General features: G+C 42.6%; 1 protein-coding gene across 2 annotated transcripts; it reads right to left on the bottom strand.

Annotated features, from left to right (window-relative positions):
• Positions 1-2294: 2294 nt before the first annotated feature.
• dlec1 (DLEC1 cilia and flagella associated protein) lies at positions 2295-15426 on the bottom strand. 2 transcript variants are annotated; one of them, XM_084340882.1, is made up of 38 exons: positions 15069-15426; positions 14820-14960; positions 14577-14733; positions 14336-14449; positions 14065-14249; positions 13681-13901; positions 12624-12708; positions 12435-12522; positions 11990-12163; positions 11776-11912; positions 11585-11677; positions 11250-11340; positions 10971-11133; positions 9995-10187; positions 9759-9835; positions 9433-9595; positions 9238-9334; positions 8963-9093; positions 8731-8880; positions 8499-8629; positions 7983-8133; positions 7731-7847; positions 6993-7114; positions 6718-6903; positions 6558-6625; positions 6325-6476; positions 6099-6214; positions 5915-5985; positions 5111-5325; positions 4803-4961; positions 4578-4700; positions 4392-4486; positions 4159-4246; positions 3851-4048; positions 3328-3489; positions 3079-3229; positions 2591-2708; positions 2295-2484 (listed from the first exon to the last, which is right to left on the bottom strand). In XM_084340882.1, exons 1-38 carry the CDS (start codon positions 15150-15152, stop codon positions 2358-2360), a joined length of 5094 nt encoding a protein of 1697 aa, XP_084197008.1. In that variant the 5' UTR covers positions 15153-15426; the 3' UTR covers positions 2295-2357. The 2 variants fall into 2 exon arrangements, with proteins under 2 accessions (XP_084197008.1, XP_084197007.1); XM_084340881.1 differs by having other exon boundaries at positions 13681-13904.
• Between the last annotated feature and the right edge of the window lie 1487 nt (positions 15427-16913).

Consider the following 16913-nt stretch of genomic DNA (forward strand, 5'->3'; position numbering starts at 1 on the left):
GCTAACAACACAGCATCTTGTCACATCAATCTGTATGCAGAAATCCTAATTAGTTTTTTGGAGCTGCATGAATTTGCACATTTACAGGGAAGAGCACGGCGCCCCTGAAGCTCAAAACACAAGGAAATTCAAGGAATCAAATGTTGTTTTTTGTAAAATGTTGTGCTTCTGAAATGTTGTTGTGTTTTCTGCAATGTTGTGTTTATTGAAATGTTGTGTTTGGACCTTCAGGGGCACCGTATAAGCAGCTTTAGTAGGAAAAAAATCCTTCAAACTCCTTTAAATAATTGAGTTTTTATTTAATCCTGACATATTCATGCTAATTCAAGAATGCCGAAGTCATCATCATCATCATCATCATCATCAACAACAACAACATAATTACAATTTCCGGTGTTGTACAAAGTACCCAAAATTAATAACTTAAAATAAAAGATATCATAGTTAAATATTAAAAGTGAGTCACCCATATGAAAAGTGCTTGAGCAAAAGTCTTAAACTATCTGATATCAAATGTTGTACAAATAATTAATAAAGTACAAGTCAAAGTAATTCTACATATATTTACATGTATATTTATACTATGTGTTACGGGTCGATCGATTATCAGATTCAATATTCAGGGGAATCAGTGAGTTCTTTAATCTAAAATAAAATATCTTACATTGGTTCTGATGTCATCTACAAACCCTAACACACTCACACTCACACACACACACACCTTCTGTCACAGTGATGGAGCAGCACCTGTGGCGGCTGCTCGTGGCTCAGAGCTTTTGTTCTCTCGTGTTCTGTCTATTGAAGCAGTCTTTACCTTCCCTGCAGCACCGGAACAAGCTCGTAAGATGTGTGTGTGTGTGGACGCACTACCAGTGTTTATCCTTGTGGCGGGCTGTTTTTGATCTTCATGCTTTGCTAAAAGGGTCTGAGAGAAAAATCCATTTTCCCCTCAGGGTGAACCGTGGCTCGTATTGACTTGTTGGAAATCAATGAGGCCTTTGGCAGTCGGGTTCAAACCTAAAAATAGCGAGAAGTGATTTCTTTTTACAGATCAAACTTTAAAGTGAAAGGTTTCCTGTGGGCAGAGCTGAGGTTTCCCAGAGGTCATTCCCAAGAGAGGAGCTCTTACTCTGGGTCAACAAGCACAAACACAGAAGTACTGATTGAATGCAACTAAGTACATTTACTCAAGTACTGTACTTAAGTGCAATTTTGAGATACTTTAACTCAAGTTTTTCGATTATCTGCTACTTTATTCCTCCACTCCGCTACATTTTGGAGGCAAATGTTGCACTTTCTACTCTACTACTTTTATCTGATAACTGCAGTCACTAGTTACTTTGCAGATTTCATGCTGCTTCAGAACCACAGTAGTGCAATTCTAATTTTTAAAACAAAAAACAGCAATAGGAAAAAAAAAAAACCCATTGATTCTGATAATCAGAAAAATACTGCATATGGGATCTGACAATCAACCAGGCCACGTTAACTCAAGTATTACTTTTATTTTCTTTTTCTAACACTGCACAGAAGCAGGAAGCTTTTCCTCACAGCTACAGAATTGCTGTTCACTTGTCTTTGAAATACAGAAGTCTCATCTGATGCAAACACACGACAAAAATGCATCCAGGATCAAAGATCAAACAGGCTTTCCTCTGAAAACGATGCATTGCACATTGTTCATTGGGACTAGTAATATAGTGTCATATCAACAGTTATATTTAAACTGGGAACAGACAACTTTCCCTCCCGAGCACTTCCAAGTAGTATTGGTGCCGCTGTCTAAAAGACAACCATCTGTTTTCCTCAGAGTAGCAACTAACAACAACAGGACCAAACACGAGTTCATTCATTTAGTTTATAATCGAGACATGAAAGCTGATAGAAATGGTGCCAGCCCGCCAGCCCGCCAGCCTGGCCCGATGGCCGGCCAGCTTTCATTAGAGATATTGTGCCTGGTGGCGGACAAAACTGCATACTACAAGTGAGGTTTATGGGGAACCAATCTGCACGCTGATTATTCTTTTACATTGTGTAGTCAACATTACTTCATAATGGTAAGTTAAAGCCAAAAAATTGTGTGTTGACAGTTTAAGTAAGCTGCATAAACTATTAATTAATGCCCAACATATCTTTAGGTCATATCTTTACATTATTAACTGTCTTGCCAGAAAACCAGTAACAAGTTTATAATTTACTCATCATTAAATGAGCTTTGGTGCTGCTATATGTATATGTAATACAATGACAGAGACCTGACACGTTCTTTATTTTTATTCAAATTCTTACAAAAAAGACAATAAGTTGTTTTAAGGAGAGCAGGTTAAATAGCAGGTGGTGACTGTGTGACTGTGATGTTAAGAAGACATCAAGTCAGACCTGTACGTTTCATCAAAGGATCCTGTTCCCTTTAGCTGCAGAGTGAGGGGGGTCTTCACCAGAGGAGACCGGATTACCAGAGTGGCCTTGAACTCTCTGTCCTCACTACAACACATAAAACATATGAACATTAAGCATTTTAATATTAATTTAACCGTTATAAGATTAACGTAATCCCCGTGTCACATTGTCACAGTGTTTTCTTTTGTACCTGGGAGTGAAGCTGATCTGAAGACACTGGTTGCATCTGGTGACGTGGAGCTCCTTGGACCTGAGAAGCCCAAAGTCTGGAGTCACTCTGAACACAGGAGAGTCTCCTTCATCTGACTCTACACACACACACACACACACACACACACACACACGCGTGCACACACACACGTAGGTTAATTATAGGAAACATTAATCATAATTGACAGTATGGTCATAGAGATAATTCTTGGCAGTATAATTCTTACCACCTAACACAAGGCAATTATTTGATGTTAAACTCTCTCATTATATCTAACAGACTTTGTAAAAGCTCCAAACTGGTTATAATAAGGAGGAAGAGTCAGACATCTTCCTACTGCTGCAGAAGATAATGGATAGACCAGATATATATAGCAACTGCCATTCCAGAGTGCTGTATGTGTAAAAACATTCATAAGAGACCAAAACAAACCCCACAGAGAACGTATACAGAAGACGGCTCAGTACCTAGAAGTGATGCCCAGTGTGTGTGGGCTCCACGGCTGTAGAGGCTGACTTCCTTTCTGTGTGTCTGGCCCACGTAGCAGAACCCAAAGTCGACGCTGTCGGTTGACAGGCGCATTGTAGCGAGATGCAAATGAGCGCAGAGAGGCACCGTCTGCACCGAGCAGAGAGGAAATTAAATTGACCAAACGAGCATACTGTATTTTTAATTTTTTCTTCTTTCTCCCTTTATTTCAGACTCCAGTCTCTGACCTGCAGGCTGTTGTTGCTGTAGTGAATCAGGAGGTTTTGCTGGAACCTCAGCTTCCTCTGACCAGCTGCACTGTGGATCAGCGTCACCCCAGGAGGGACCTCCTCATCCGACTGGTCTGCATGGTCCAGAAGGGACAGGGAGCAGTGGAAGGCCACGGTCACCTGGTAGTGAAAGGAAAGAGTCCACAAGAGAACAGATAGATGTGCACTGATCAACTTTTTGTCAGTTCTGATCTGTTTACGATGCCTTTATTTGGGTATGTGCCAATACCGATGCTTTTCTGTGTTTCAGGACTTAAGGTGGTTTATGGTTGTGTCAATCATGTTTACATACTCACTCCATAACTTGTGTTTTGGTGTGCATGTGTGTGCAAGTCCCTACCTACACACTGCCAGCTGCAGTTCAGGATCAACTGGTTTCTTTTTAATATCTGAATGGAACATCCTTTCGATTGAAAATCTTTCTGCCGCAGTGAATATCACGTAGAGCATGGCATAACGTGGCCGCCTCTCCTCGTCTCACCTGCATGCTGTGTTGAGGCTGCAGCACCAGAGGCTGACTGTCACCAGTCGGCGGGTTGCTGGAGTTGCTGGTCCGGGCCCGAGGCTGCGGCTTGAGCACTAAAAACGGAGGCTGAGTCCCCAGTGTGAAGTGTAGGAGCATCTCTGAGTTGTTTTTCAGTTGAAGGGTCTGTGTGATGTCAAATTCACGTAGTACTGGCTACAGAGCAAAAAAACAAACAAACAGAAAAACAGCCAAAGACGAATTGGGATCAATACCACAGAGTGTCAGAGCACTGTTGATTAGTGTTGTAGATTTCTCAGACCGACCTCCTTAGCTGATTCCCCCCCCAGTAAATCACCGGCAGAGGCACGAAACTCCAGCACTCCCTCGTCCTCCTCCATCTGCACCAACAGCCTGCAGGGAGAAGAAGATTTGCAACTTAATCAGACCACCTCTGAGCTGCTTTTGCCTAACCTCAGCTAATTTTAACTCAGGAAACATAAATTGGGTTGGATGCATTGGATTTAGGGACATAAATAGTATGATTGTAATTGCTTACACTCCAGGCTTTACGACTGCAAGTAGATCCATTCTGACAGGCTCCAAATCCAAACCCTGAGCTCTGCCAACTTTACCCCGGACACAGGCAGCCATCTGTAAACACACAAGACAAGTCATCTAATGTTTGCCTGTTTTCAGAATTTAAAAATGTAAAATCCACTGTCTATGGTATTGAGTATGTTACCTCGCAGTCTAGACTCATGAAGCCCAAAGCCAACCCAACACATCTGGACTCACAAACTGACCCGGTAAGAGTCAAAGGAGTGAAGGACACGTGGATTGTGCTGCTTCCTTTTGCTGGAATCACCTTGAGGTAAATGCCAGGAAGAAAGAACATCATTATTCACTTGGCTGAGTCAGCGTTTAAGTGATAAAATGGTTGTATCTGGCTAAAATCTAAGCAACATACTATTTGCTGAGGTGTGATGCAGTATGGGTAATCCGAAGGGTTGCCCACATGAGGTCTGATGTGGACAGAGAAAAGTTTTTTCTTTGCAGGAAAGGGGTAAAGACGGGTTTCCTCTTCCTCACAGACATCCTCAGATATATCATCCTCCCCTTCCTCGTCCTGGAATCAATAGATTTTAAGCTTTGAGCCAATAAAAGAGCAAAATAACTTACTGGCATCGTAACCATAAGAATTTCCCAGAGGCAGCGCTGTAAAAGTCGTTACAGTTTATGTTTGTTTATCTGTTGAAAATTAAAACTCGCACTCACGCTTTGGAGGGAGGAGCTCGTGCCCTCAGAGACCAGGCTCTCATTTCTCTCCCAGACTCTTTGACTGCTCCCATCAGGAATCCTTAACGCTCCGCTCAACACCTCGTTGCCATCGGCATCTTTAAGTGGAAAGGCGTCTCCGTATGCGACCACAAGATCCACCAGTTTAGGGTCGTTCGGATCTACGTTATATGTTTCCCAGTCCATGCGAATATCTGGCAGCATACAAAGATTTAGATTACATATCTTTATTGGCCCTCAGAGGGTAAACTAGTCTTCTTTCTGTCTTTTTTTTGTTCTTTTTGGTTTTGTTTTTTTTGTTGCAAATCTTCCTGGGGTCTTTATAACAAAAACTCTTATTAACATCTCAGTGTCAGTGTCTTTTCTTTGTCTCATGCACAGTGACAAATAAGAAAAAAAGACATGAATCAGATACATGCTGCTATCACAATAACACTGTTTTGATAACCTCTGTACATAGCAGTGGTGGTTCAATGGTAATTTTGAAAAACATATCCCCTCTATAGTGTATTTTAGCTGTTTTGTCAATATGTGGAGTTTAAAAGGAATTATTGAACGTTTTCTGTCAGTGTTTGCAATCCCTCTTTTTAGACATTAAATTATTCAAAGTTTCAGCAAGTTTTTGGGAGAGCATTCTGAAAACCACCACAGACTGGCAACCATTCACAGCATCATAAATTTTTGGATGCCGTGACAACGTCTCTAATGAAATCTTGGGTCCAAATATCTGTGAAATCAGCCTTTTTAATAAGGCTCAACCTATTTTTTCATGATTATACTCACCAAACATGGTGGGATTGTTGATGCGGAGAGAACGAGACACTGTGTCACCTCCAGATACACAGGTGCCAAACCTAATGATGCAAACAGGAAATGTCAAACCAACAGACATAATCATCATTTTTTAAAAAGAAAAAAACACGTGTGACGATGGATTCAAATTGAAGAAATGGACGGTGGAACAGACTGTATGGACGGTCCCTGGTTCTGGCCATCTGGACGTGGGCCTGTCATTTGGAAGTAGAGCGGGCAGCCTCTTACTGTCATCTGCATGGGAATGAGCGTGGGCTCAAGGTCCCCAACCTGCCGGAGGAAAACCACATATTAACATTATTCAGCAGTCGCTGACAAAATGAAGTGAATACATGTTATTTCCTGAAATATCTGTTACATCCCATTGTATGGCATCATACTTTGCATACGAGGTGATCTCTGTATTCCCCCCACATGTCAGTGTAGGCAGTGACATCCACAGTCCGCGTCTCAAAAGGTCCCAGCATCCCGGTGTCTGGTGAAACAAAGAAAGCGGCTCCTTTTCCACGAGCCAGCAGGCTGCTCACAAACTCTGCACACAGACACAGAGATACAGTCAGAATCTGCAGTTTGTGTACTCAATCTGCTTACTTTTATAAGAGTGTACACTAACCCTTGTGTGCTTTTTCTTCAACTTTCCTGGCTTGAAATGAGTGAAGCGGCTTCTTTATGTATGTGAATCTGTGAGTTTAAAATGCAGCCTGTGTCACATCTGCAGAACAGTAAAGTCATTCTTTGATCCATTATTCATGTCAGTGAGTGAGCTGCCTTACCTTTTCACAGACGGGTTGTTTGGCATTGAGGCATGGCAGATGAAGTACTCCGCCTCTATGGTGAAAGGAGCAGGGATAGCAGTCTGATTTGTTATCGATAACTGCTTTGTAACAGCTCTCTTTAAAATGACATCATCTCCAAAGTCAAGTAACAGTGTTGAGGGGCCCTCATCATCTGGCGCAGACCTAAAAACAAAGAACGAGTGGTAATACGTCCGTCTTATGCGTCACAGTAGCTCCAATGCAGTTACAAGATTTTAATCCAAGGTTACTACCTGACACTGGGCAGGGAGTAGGACACGCTGAGTTCCTTGGTTTTGGAGGCCACGATGCTGAGAACAAGAGGAGAGTTCATTCCCTGGACCTCACAGAGAGCTGCCACCTCAGTCAGCTCCAGCTGGATAAAAGACAAACAACATTTAAACACAATTATCATAAAAGGGGTCATATTTAACTTTTGTTTTTTCCCTTTCCTTCAGTGTGTTATATAGATTCTTGAGCATGTAAAAGATCTTGAAAGTTAAAAACCCCAAAAGTTCGTGCCAATGGGAGCTCCTCTCTCCCACAGAAAACACTGCTCCTGAAAAGACTTGTCAGTAGTCCCGCCTTTAATTCCATGACCTTGTGACATCACACTACCTCACCATGTCACACATTTGCATAATTTATGCCTACATTGATGGTAGAAGTGAAGCCAACTGGAAACTGAAAACATGACAGAGCCGACCGGAGACTCAGTGAGCGGTGCTGGCTCAGGCATGTGTGAGCTGACCAGTGGGGACACAGTGCTGCACTGGACAGTATAAGAAAACTGATTTGTTAGCATGTAAACCTATTTTAGCAGAAACCGAAAATAAAATTATGAATCTAAAAATGTGCGTAGTAGGTCTCATTTTAAAAAACTTTTTTTTCTCTGATAGAATCGGTGCATCTTTAGCAATTAAGTGTAATTTTCCTCCTTCACTCTGTCATACTCATCTGAATCTTGCGGTGTGTTAATAACTGGTACTTACATCTGTGTGAGAGACAAAGTTAACTGTAATCTCCACGCTGGTGTTAGGTCCCAGAGTACCAGAGGAGGGGTCAAAACTGGCTGCACACAGTTCAGCGTGTTTCCCCTGAAGCCGAGCCTGGCAGGGGAAATGTATTATTACTTATTGATAATACATAACAGACTATGGACTGCAATACATGTTTTTAATGCAATATTCATTACAGTAAATTAAGTGGTGATAAAATGTTCAACAGTTGTGATGCCAGCGTACCATCCAGCTGAAGCGTGACGGCAGCAGGGTCTGATTGTAGAGAGTGACAGTTGATATGGCAGGAACTCCGATGTAGAGTTCAGACAGGAGCAGCTCGCAGCCCAGCAGACACACCTGAGGAGACTGCACATCTGCTCGCACCGACAGGTGACTGCAACCCACACACAGGTGGTGTTACTTGTTATCAGCAGGGCGCTGTCATCGAGGAACATCGTTTTTGTTGCCCTTACAAAGCTCCAGCTGCTCCTAAATGCCATGCTTGTTTAAGGTGAGGTGTACACCTTAAAGGGACAGCTCAGCCCAAAATCAAACATAGATTTTTTTCCTCTAACATGTAGGGCTATTACTCTATCTTTATTGTTTTGGTGTGAGTTGCCAAGTTTTGGAGATATCAGCCGTAGATGTCTGTCTTCTCTTGATTATAATGGCAGTTGATGGCCCTTTTGATTTTTAAGTGAACTGTCCCTTTAAGGCAAAGCTTAAAGAGAGGAACAGTGAAGTTTTATGCATCTTTACCATCCAGTTCCATCCTCAACTGTCAACTCCAGCTCTGTTTCATATCGCTGACAGAAACGTGGCATAAATAGCACATCCACACTGCAAGACGCCAACGGGGGCAGCACACCTCTGTGTGGCTCGATTAAGATCTGAGCAACAGAGATCAGATATAAAAGGAAAATGTATAAACATGAGCCATATCTTCTATCACAGATGTGTTGCTACAGTATGTCGTTGTAGTGTATAGCACCTGCGTGTCTTGATGGTCTGGCCTCTCCGTCAGCATCCAGGAGGCCTCCAGTGGGGAGATGTTGGTGAGGAGCAGCGTGGTCTGTGTCTGCTCCCCAAGCTTCACAAGCCCAAAGTCCACATCGGGGACACCGAGGGTCACTATGGGACCCTGTATACAAACTCACATGATGAGCATAAAGAGGTAACAGACTGCACTCAAAGAATGTCACAGCAACACCTTTCCTTCTTACTTTAAAGGAGACTTCCACAGCCAAAGTGACCGGCTCATGATGGTGCTCTACATGGCAGACCAGATTGGTCACTACCCTCTCGGGTTTCCCTCCAGTCACAACGAGGTCGAAATCAAAACACTCGTTCTCCTCTAGAATCAAACCCACAAAGGACAAAACAATTACTAATGAGCCAATAAATTCCCTCTAGTTACAATCTATAACGTACAAATTCAAGTGAATCTACTTGAAGGAGGATTTTCCTGTTTTATCCTACATCATACTGTGTGACGCACCTATTCTACCAGAAGGGGGCTCCACTTCCATTATGTGTCTGCTGCTGTTCATTCTCTCCCATTGGAAAAAGATGTAGGTCTTGCTGTAGTTCCACATCTGATACACACAAGACAGAAGAATAACCATGAACGACTGTATTTGTAGTAATTATAATAGAAGTTAGCTCAGCATAAAGAAAAGATGGCTTAAATAACCTTGAACTGTCTGCGGGTGGTGGTGCAGATAAAGATCTCTCCAGGGATCACAACAGCATAGGGCTCCAGTAGGACCTGGTACGGCTCGGTTGACCCCTTGACCTCTATTTCCATGACGATGACATCGCTCACTCTGGAGGCAGTGCGCACAGGCTGAAGGACACTTGATGTACAAACACGCCGAGACACGAACCAGCACTTTGTTAGATGAAAGGAGCTTCTGTTTCGTAAACTTGATGCAAATTCCATGTATGTGATGATATTTTTACAGATTAATATTTACAGAACACACTTGAACTGTTCACACAAAGTAACAGGGACTTTACCCATCGTCACTGGGCTCTGGTGGCAGGTAGGGGATGTCCCTCAAGACTAGGTGACACACACTGTGGTAATCCTTCAACTTCAGAAATGAATAGGCGATGAGATAAGTATCAGTAAGAGATGCTTCTTTCTGGTGCGTGCTGTATTATAAATAAAGCTTTTAAACAGAAGACTCAAAATGTAAGAAATGCAACATTCTTAAAGGATGACTAGTGCTATAATAGTGTTTTCAGTCTACCTCTTTAGGACAGAAGGTGAACAGAAACTCCTCTTCCTGGCAGGGTGCCAGCACCCCCGTTGGTGGGCTGACATGGAAAACATTATCTGTGGCCAGGTGAAACTGGATATGAGAGGGCTCTGGGGTTTCCCCTGGAAGCAGAGGGTGCAGGTTGGGCTTCATGATCTGCCAGTGGAAAGGCAGCTCCAAGTGTCTTCAGCCCCAGAGAGGGAGAGAGAATGACAGAGTTATGTAATGTGATATTTAATGATCCCTGAAGGGAAAATCTTTTTCTACGTGTGCACAGCATGGGGTCAGCGACAGAGCAGTAGGGTTTAGTTTCTCACTCGAGGACACTTGGGCTCGAATCCCTGTGCACTGGTTTAGAGGGAAAGTACAACCCAAAATAAAAATGTACACATTTTTCCATTTACTTGTAGTGCTACTTATCCATCTAGATTGTACTGGTGCGAGCTGCTGAGTTGCATTTGAAAAACTCAGAAGCTAAGTGTCTTTCCATAACTCATGACCCGGTCACTTAAGATAATCCACAGACCTTGTTGAAAGCAGTTTCATGAGGGAACCATTTTCTTTCTACTGAAATTCATCCACCGACTATATCACTGCACAGAAGGAAGCCTGCATCTACTTGTAGACCAGAAGCTTGTGCTTGTGTCAGTGTGGGATGTAAACACTGATGGTTTGATGGCTGTAACCTTAGCTAGTTTAGTTAGCTAGGTTCTTGTCCATGAGAAAAAGCATGTTTCCCTTCACACAGTAATACTGTATAAAGTATATAGTAACTACAGTACAGCAAACTGCAAGCTGAGTGCCATTTAGTCCCATTAAGAGGAGGCAGACATCTCTACGGCCAGAGCACAGGTGATGTGTTGGATGACTTAGTGGAGAGAGACTTGATTATGAAAATGTAAAAAACATGATACTATTCTGTCGTTTTGTGCCTCATAGTGATGATATATGAAGGTGTGATGCTTACACGTTGTTTCTAATGAGGATTTTCTTCTGTTGCACAGCGTGAGGGTTACACGGGCTGAAACGGACAAAGTGCTCTGCAGTGAGGTCGTGCGCCTCTCCCACCACAGGAGGCTCCTTCTCCCCAGACACAGACACAAGCTCGAGCGCAATCAGCTGACCCTCACCTGGAAAACACACATGTCATGCAGGAGACATCCAACATCAAAACAATGTTATTAAAGCATCATTTTTCTTAAGAGACTACGCTTTTAGGAAGTTATCTGATCACTTAGAGATTCACCTTCAATGGAAACGTGTTTCACCTGGCAGTTGTCGCACACAACAGTGAAATCCTGACAGCTCTTCCCAGCAGTGGTGGGAAAGAAAACCACCTGAAAACACACACATACTTGAAAACACGGATAATTTATAGGATTGAATTGCTACACATGCACAGACACACTAATTTAAATGCATGGAAGTGAAACCTAAAAAATTGGGAAGTATGCCCAGTAGCCTTTGATTCATTTTAACAGGTCAAACTGTAGTTTACGTTTAAGTCTTACTTAACTACGGTTTAAATACAGTTCCAGCTACATATTTCTGTTCCCACTTCATGTTCCATGTCAGACTCACCTCCACTACAGTGGCCTCTCCTGGCTGCAGCACAAAAAGAGATGGGCTCACTGCAAAGGGTGGCTGCTCAGAAAAGTAAGCTCTTGCCACAGACTATATAAAAAAAAAGAAAAGCAGAGGACCTGTCAAGCACATGGAGGATAACTATATGTCTTATCTATCTTATGAGTCACATATATATATATTTTTACCCTGAGGTTCGAGGCTGGCCACTGATTCTTGGGGATGATGCAGAAGGTCCCAGCGCTGAGACCAACATTCTGGCACAGGAACTCAACAAACTTTACTCCTCCGATCAGACAACAACCACAGTCCAGAACTCTTGGTACTGCACAATAATTAGAGGGAAACATCACCAATGAGCATAACAACAACATAAGGTTGGTAGATTGCGATGACACTCACATGTGAGTACTGGAGGGGGTCGTGTGGCCGCGATGGGCACCACAAGCATGTGGTCAGCCTGGGTCTCCACCACGAGGAAGTCCTCAAAGTCGCCCAGAGAGTCTGGAGCGAAGTGGACTGTGTACTTACAGCTCATCCCTGGGGCGACAACACCACCCTCACCTGGGAATCTCCCTGCCAAAACATATAAGATCAATCCATTCCTTTCAGATTCTCTACATTCTTTTGTGTGCAATTTAACTTCCAGTAGGTGGTGCTGGTGTTCACACACTGGATTGCAGCAGCACCACAAGGAAGCCAAAAACCAACAAATGCATTCCAGAGACGTACAACTTTATTATGGCATTCCTTTTTGATAAGGTCACTGACTATTGACACACTTAATTTCCTCACTATCAACAGGAGGAGGCTGTACAAGCCAATCAGAACAAAGGGAAGAGCTCACCCAGGCCAATAGAGAAGTAGGGAGTGGTAGGAGGGATGACACGGACATGGCGGCTTGCAGATGTCAAGTTTTTCAGCTCAAGTGTAGTCTAGAACAGGATGGAACATGTTGCTATCATCTCATTGACAAACAGTTAGCAGCTTTGGATGATGTAAAGTTTCCGTGCATTATGAAACTTTTGAAGCATACCTCATAAACACGTCCCACACTGTAGTCAGTGAAAATCACCACTGAAGGTTTTGCTAGGAAGACTGGGACGAGTTCATCAGTAGAGCTTTAAGGAAGAAAGAGCACAAACACAACACCTGACTGTTCCGTCTGTTCCGAGTAAGGACAGTTTCACAGGAAGTGGTGAGCCGCGTAGCGTGCCGACACTGCAGGCACTAAGCTCTACATCTACAAAACCACAAAACAAACATTCTTGATTTCACTTTCTACATCTGCTGAAAGCGGAATGTTTTTTTGCCACCTGGTTGGATCAGAAGTTGAGCTGCACTGATGTGAGTGAAGGAGGAATGGGTTCTTTAAACAAAAAACAAGCTAACTGTGATGAAAATGGAATCATGCATATATACACAAACGTACTTCTGCCCTGAGAGGTCAACACACCGCAACCTCTTTCACTTTGACAATGTTTTCTTAATTTGCTTGTTTGTTTCCTTAAGCTGCAGTGCTTTGAGCTCTGACGGCCACCGTACAAACATGCGCCTAATATCCCAAGTCTTTAAACATACCGTAAAAACAAAATGTTAAAAACACATATCATGCGTCGATGCTATCTTATTTCATATACTGCTATTTTTCATTATTTCAAAACATTTATACTCATAATGTGGTGATCATGACAATTTTAAAGGCTTTTAGGTTTTCGTTTTTGTAATAACTTCACAGCTGGTGTAATTATTACATCATTATAACTGAAACACTATTAATACAATCAAGACACACAGCCTGACAGATGTCCTATACAAGGTATTACATAATGCCAGGAGTATCAAGTTACAGGTTGCTTTGGCACAAAAGCTGCACTGCTTTTGGCACCGAGGTAAAGAGTACTCATGTTTGCATTAACAATAAAAGAGAGATTGTCTGACCTGAGCCTATTGTATTTCATCAACTAGAACCCATTGAAGACTTTCCCATGTGACCATCTATGTCAATATCCTGTCATTTTAAATTAGCTGACCTTTAAGCATTGGAAGTAAAATGATGAAAGGAACCCTTATACTCAACAGATTCCAGTTACCTGTTCTCCTCCATCCCTTTCCTCACATGCTCCGTCTTCCCTACTTTTCCTCTGGGCCGGATGAGGGATGTGCCACCCTGCTGTGCGTTTGGAGGATGGAAGCGAGGGTTGCGTAGGAAGTTGTGTCGATCTTTCAGCTGTTGGAGTTTTTCCCATCCCTCCGCCCGGTCCTGTGCGCTCGGCTCATCCTTCCACTTTGGTCTGAGTTTGGTCTGTTTCTGCTTCTGAAACACATGGACAGGTTTTAAAACACAGAAGAATACCTTTTCAAAATGCTCCTTTAGTAATGTTCTTTCTATCTCCTGTTTTATCCCTGTTGTCTCCTCTCTTTTCCAATTAGTCGTTTGTTTCGGTTTACTATCTAGTATAAACTGGACTCCTCACCTCCTTAGGAGTTTTCGTCCTCTTTGAGATGTCTGCGCTGGATTCAAAGGTCAGACTGAGATCTGACTCATTCATTTCTCGCACTGTCCTCTCGGGACTGGGAATTAGAGTGTAACCATCATCCTGGGGCTCCCTGGACGAGTGCATGGTGTAGGTGATGGTGGGTTTGGTGGGATTTGATTTTACTGACGGGAAAAGGATGAGTGAGATATAGAGCAAAAGCGCAACGGTCATTAATAATTTAAGATGAGTCCCAAAGAGGATTACGTACTTGGTGCTGATGGTTGCACCTGTGGTTTTTGTGTTGGCAAGTAGTCCTGGGGGGAAATCAGGTTGTTCATTTTGAGAAGATCATTGTCCACACACCAGGAAAAGGCTGATTTGACTGCAAATAGACATAAGAGATAAGAACATAATAAAATCCCTGGTGTATTCAAAGTAGATATACCTGTACTATAGTAAGACAGCGGTATAACCCATGATATGAATTCATGACAATGTTTCCATCTCACCTGTGGGGAGGCCCTGGTGATCGTTAACATCTCCCATCTGCTCTTTCATATTCTCATACGCCTGTTTTTCTGTGGCAGCAGCCCGAGCTCTGGCCTGAATAATATGAGTCTCCAGCATGTCGGCCTCTTCCATACACCGGCTGTATTCAGAGTGAGCCTGCATGAGTAAAAAAATAAATCACATCAGAATGATACAGATTTATGAGTGTCATGTTTGAATGAAGTACAGTGTTTTTAGGTCACCTGTTGAAGCTCTTCAACGTATCTGTCATGGTAGCTGCTTCGTCCACTCTTTGTCTTGATGAGGTTGGACAAAGTGTCTTTCCCCATGATGTCTTTAGTGTAAAGGTCCTTGAAAACGCTTGCTAAGACATGAGAAATGTCCTAATGTACAAAGGAGAGAATGTTTTAAAGTGTGAAGTCATTTTGCTTGACATTAAGAGGGAATTAAATGAGTTATATTAATATGTTTCACGCCCAGGTGTTCATTACCTGTGACTTTCCTGATGCTGGTCTGTGACTGTCCACACACGGCTCACACCGCGGTGTTTCCATCGTTTCCGGTTCGTCCAGCATCGCACACAAACACTGAAGCACACATGAAGCTAACGCGAGCTAACGTTACGTGTTTTACCTGCTAAACAGCTAAGCTAAGGTTAGCAGGGTACACTTACAGGAACTCAACGTCAAAACAAAGACAACAAACAAACAAAAGACTTGAAGCGAGACGAGTTTTCACGAATCATTTAGAGACATACACGTAATTCATCTGAAGCTGTGGTGGCTTAAAAGTTTTCACTCATTTTGTTGACGTCCCTCAGCGCCATATTTGTGTAGTGTGGTTGCCATAGCGACAGCCTACCGGTACATTTCCGGTCTTCTGCTCCAGGAAGGAAATTATCAAGAACATGCAGGGTCCCCCCCAAACAAGCAACAAACAAACAAACACATTTATCTTCATTAAACAGCCTTTATTTTTGTACATTTTCACTCTGGGTAGTGTTGTTGGTTAAGCAATTGACCTTCTATTGTAAATGGAGCTGTCTCCACTTCTAACTGGTGAAAGTAACTGCCTGAAGGTAGCCTACACCACACACATGGCTTACTAAAAACAATATAATAGGCTAAAAATAATAATAACAATAACAATAATAATAATAATAATAATAATAATACTATACATACATTTATATACAATTGGGTTATACACAGATAAAAAAAAAAATCAACTAAAGAACACGTTTTCTTGCTGTCTTAAAGGGTAACTCCACCAATTTTACATATTAAAGTGTGTTAACAGGTCTTGGTGAGTGCTACTGCACATGTGGAAAAGTAGAAGCGTCAAAAAGCCTCTTGTGGCTCCAGAGGAAGAGGCATGTCATTTGATAAATCGCCTCCTGTGATAGAGAGTCGAGTCAGGCCCCTTCCGGTTTGTCCCATGGGACCTTATTTCAGAAAAACTTTGTATGGTCGTGAACGGAGTCGAAACTGACAAAGATGAATCCCACCACAAAATAAGGATCATCTTCATTTATTAAGGATTCCCTGATTTTGTGCAGCATTTTCTGACTCTCACCTGACACACTGAACTGAAATTTGAACCTTCCCACCTCCTGAAACCAGATTCAGCGCGTTTGTCAAACAGCCACACCCGCACACAGTGCTGTCATACGAGGTGTGGCATCGTCTATGTTGTGATCCCTTTTCCACGAAGCTACCTAGAAAGTGCAGCTGGATGTCCTTGAACCACGCACAAATACAAATAAACAATGTGGCATGCAAAGTGTGGCAGAGACTCATGCAAAAACGCTGGTTTCTGCTTTTGAAACACACACTGAATGTGAATGTTTTTGTTCAGGAGGCCAAAATTCCTAAAATCTAGACACCCAAAACAACATCATTCACTGTGCTGCTGATCAGCTCATGCGTCGCTCAAGTGGGCTTCTCAAAGAGGTGATTGTTGAGCTCACTTTGTAGCGCCTCGTGGTTTGCCAGACAGAGCCCTTTTTTTTTTCTTTTCCACAAGACTTGCCCCGGCAGAGTGAGAGTTCATAGGACAGAACAAGCTGGCAGACACTGATAATAGAGAGGCACAAAGAGGGATCTGTCTAAGCCTTCATATATTAATACATGCTAACAATGAACAGGAGCTTGTGCGTCCAATACTCGAACTACCCCAAAGTTTCCTGCCATATTGGTGACACTGACGACGACAAAATAAATCCCAAGACTCCTTTAAAAAATCCACCAGTGGCCAGAAAAAGCATGTTTGTGTTCACAAGATATGGACTAGGCATGCATGACAACCAACGCTTGGAATTGTTGCTTTAGCACATA

The sequence above is a fragment of the Pagrus pagrus genome (genome assembly GCF_965226575.1).
Source record: "Pagrus pagrus genome assembly, chromosome: 20".
In the NCBI taxonomy this organism is placed as follows: Eukaryota; Metazoa; Chordata; class Actinopteri; order Spariformes; family Sparidae; genus Pagrus; species Pagrus pagrus.

Coding starts and splice junctions, on each gene's coding strand:
- dlec1 (XM_084340881.1), bottom strand. CDS start 15,152: ATGCTGGACGAACCGGAAACGATGGAAACACCGCGGTGTGAGCCGTGT. Junction 8,630..8,730: donor CAGACCATCAAGACACGCAG/GTGCTATACACT, acceptor TCTGTTGCTCAG/ATCTTAATCGAGCCACACAG. Junction 4,701..4,802: donor GCATCACACCTCAGCAAATA/GTATGTTGCTTA, acceptor ATTTACCTCAAG/GTGATTCCAGCAAAAGGAAG.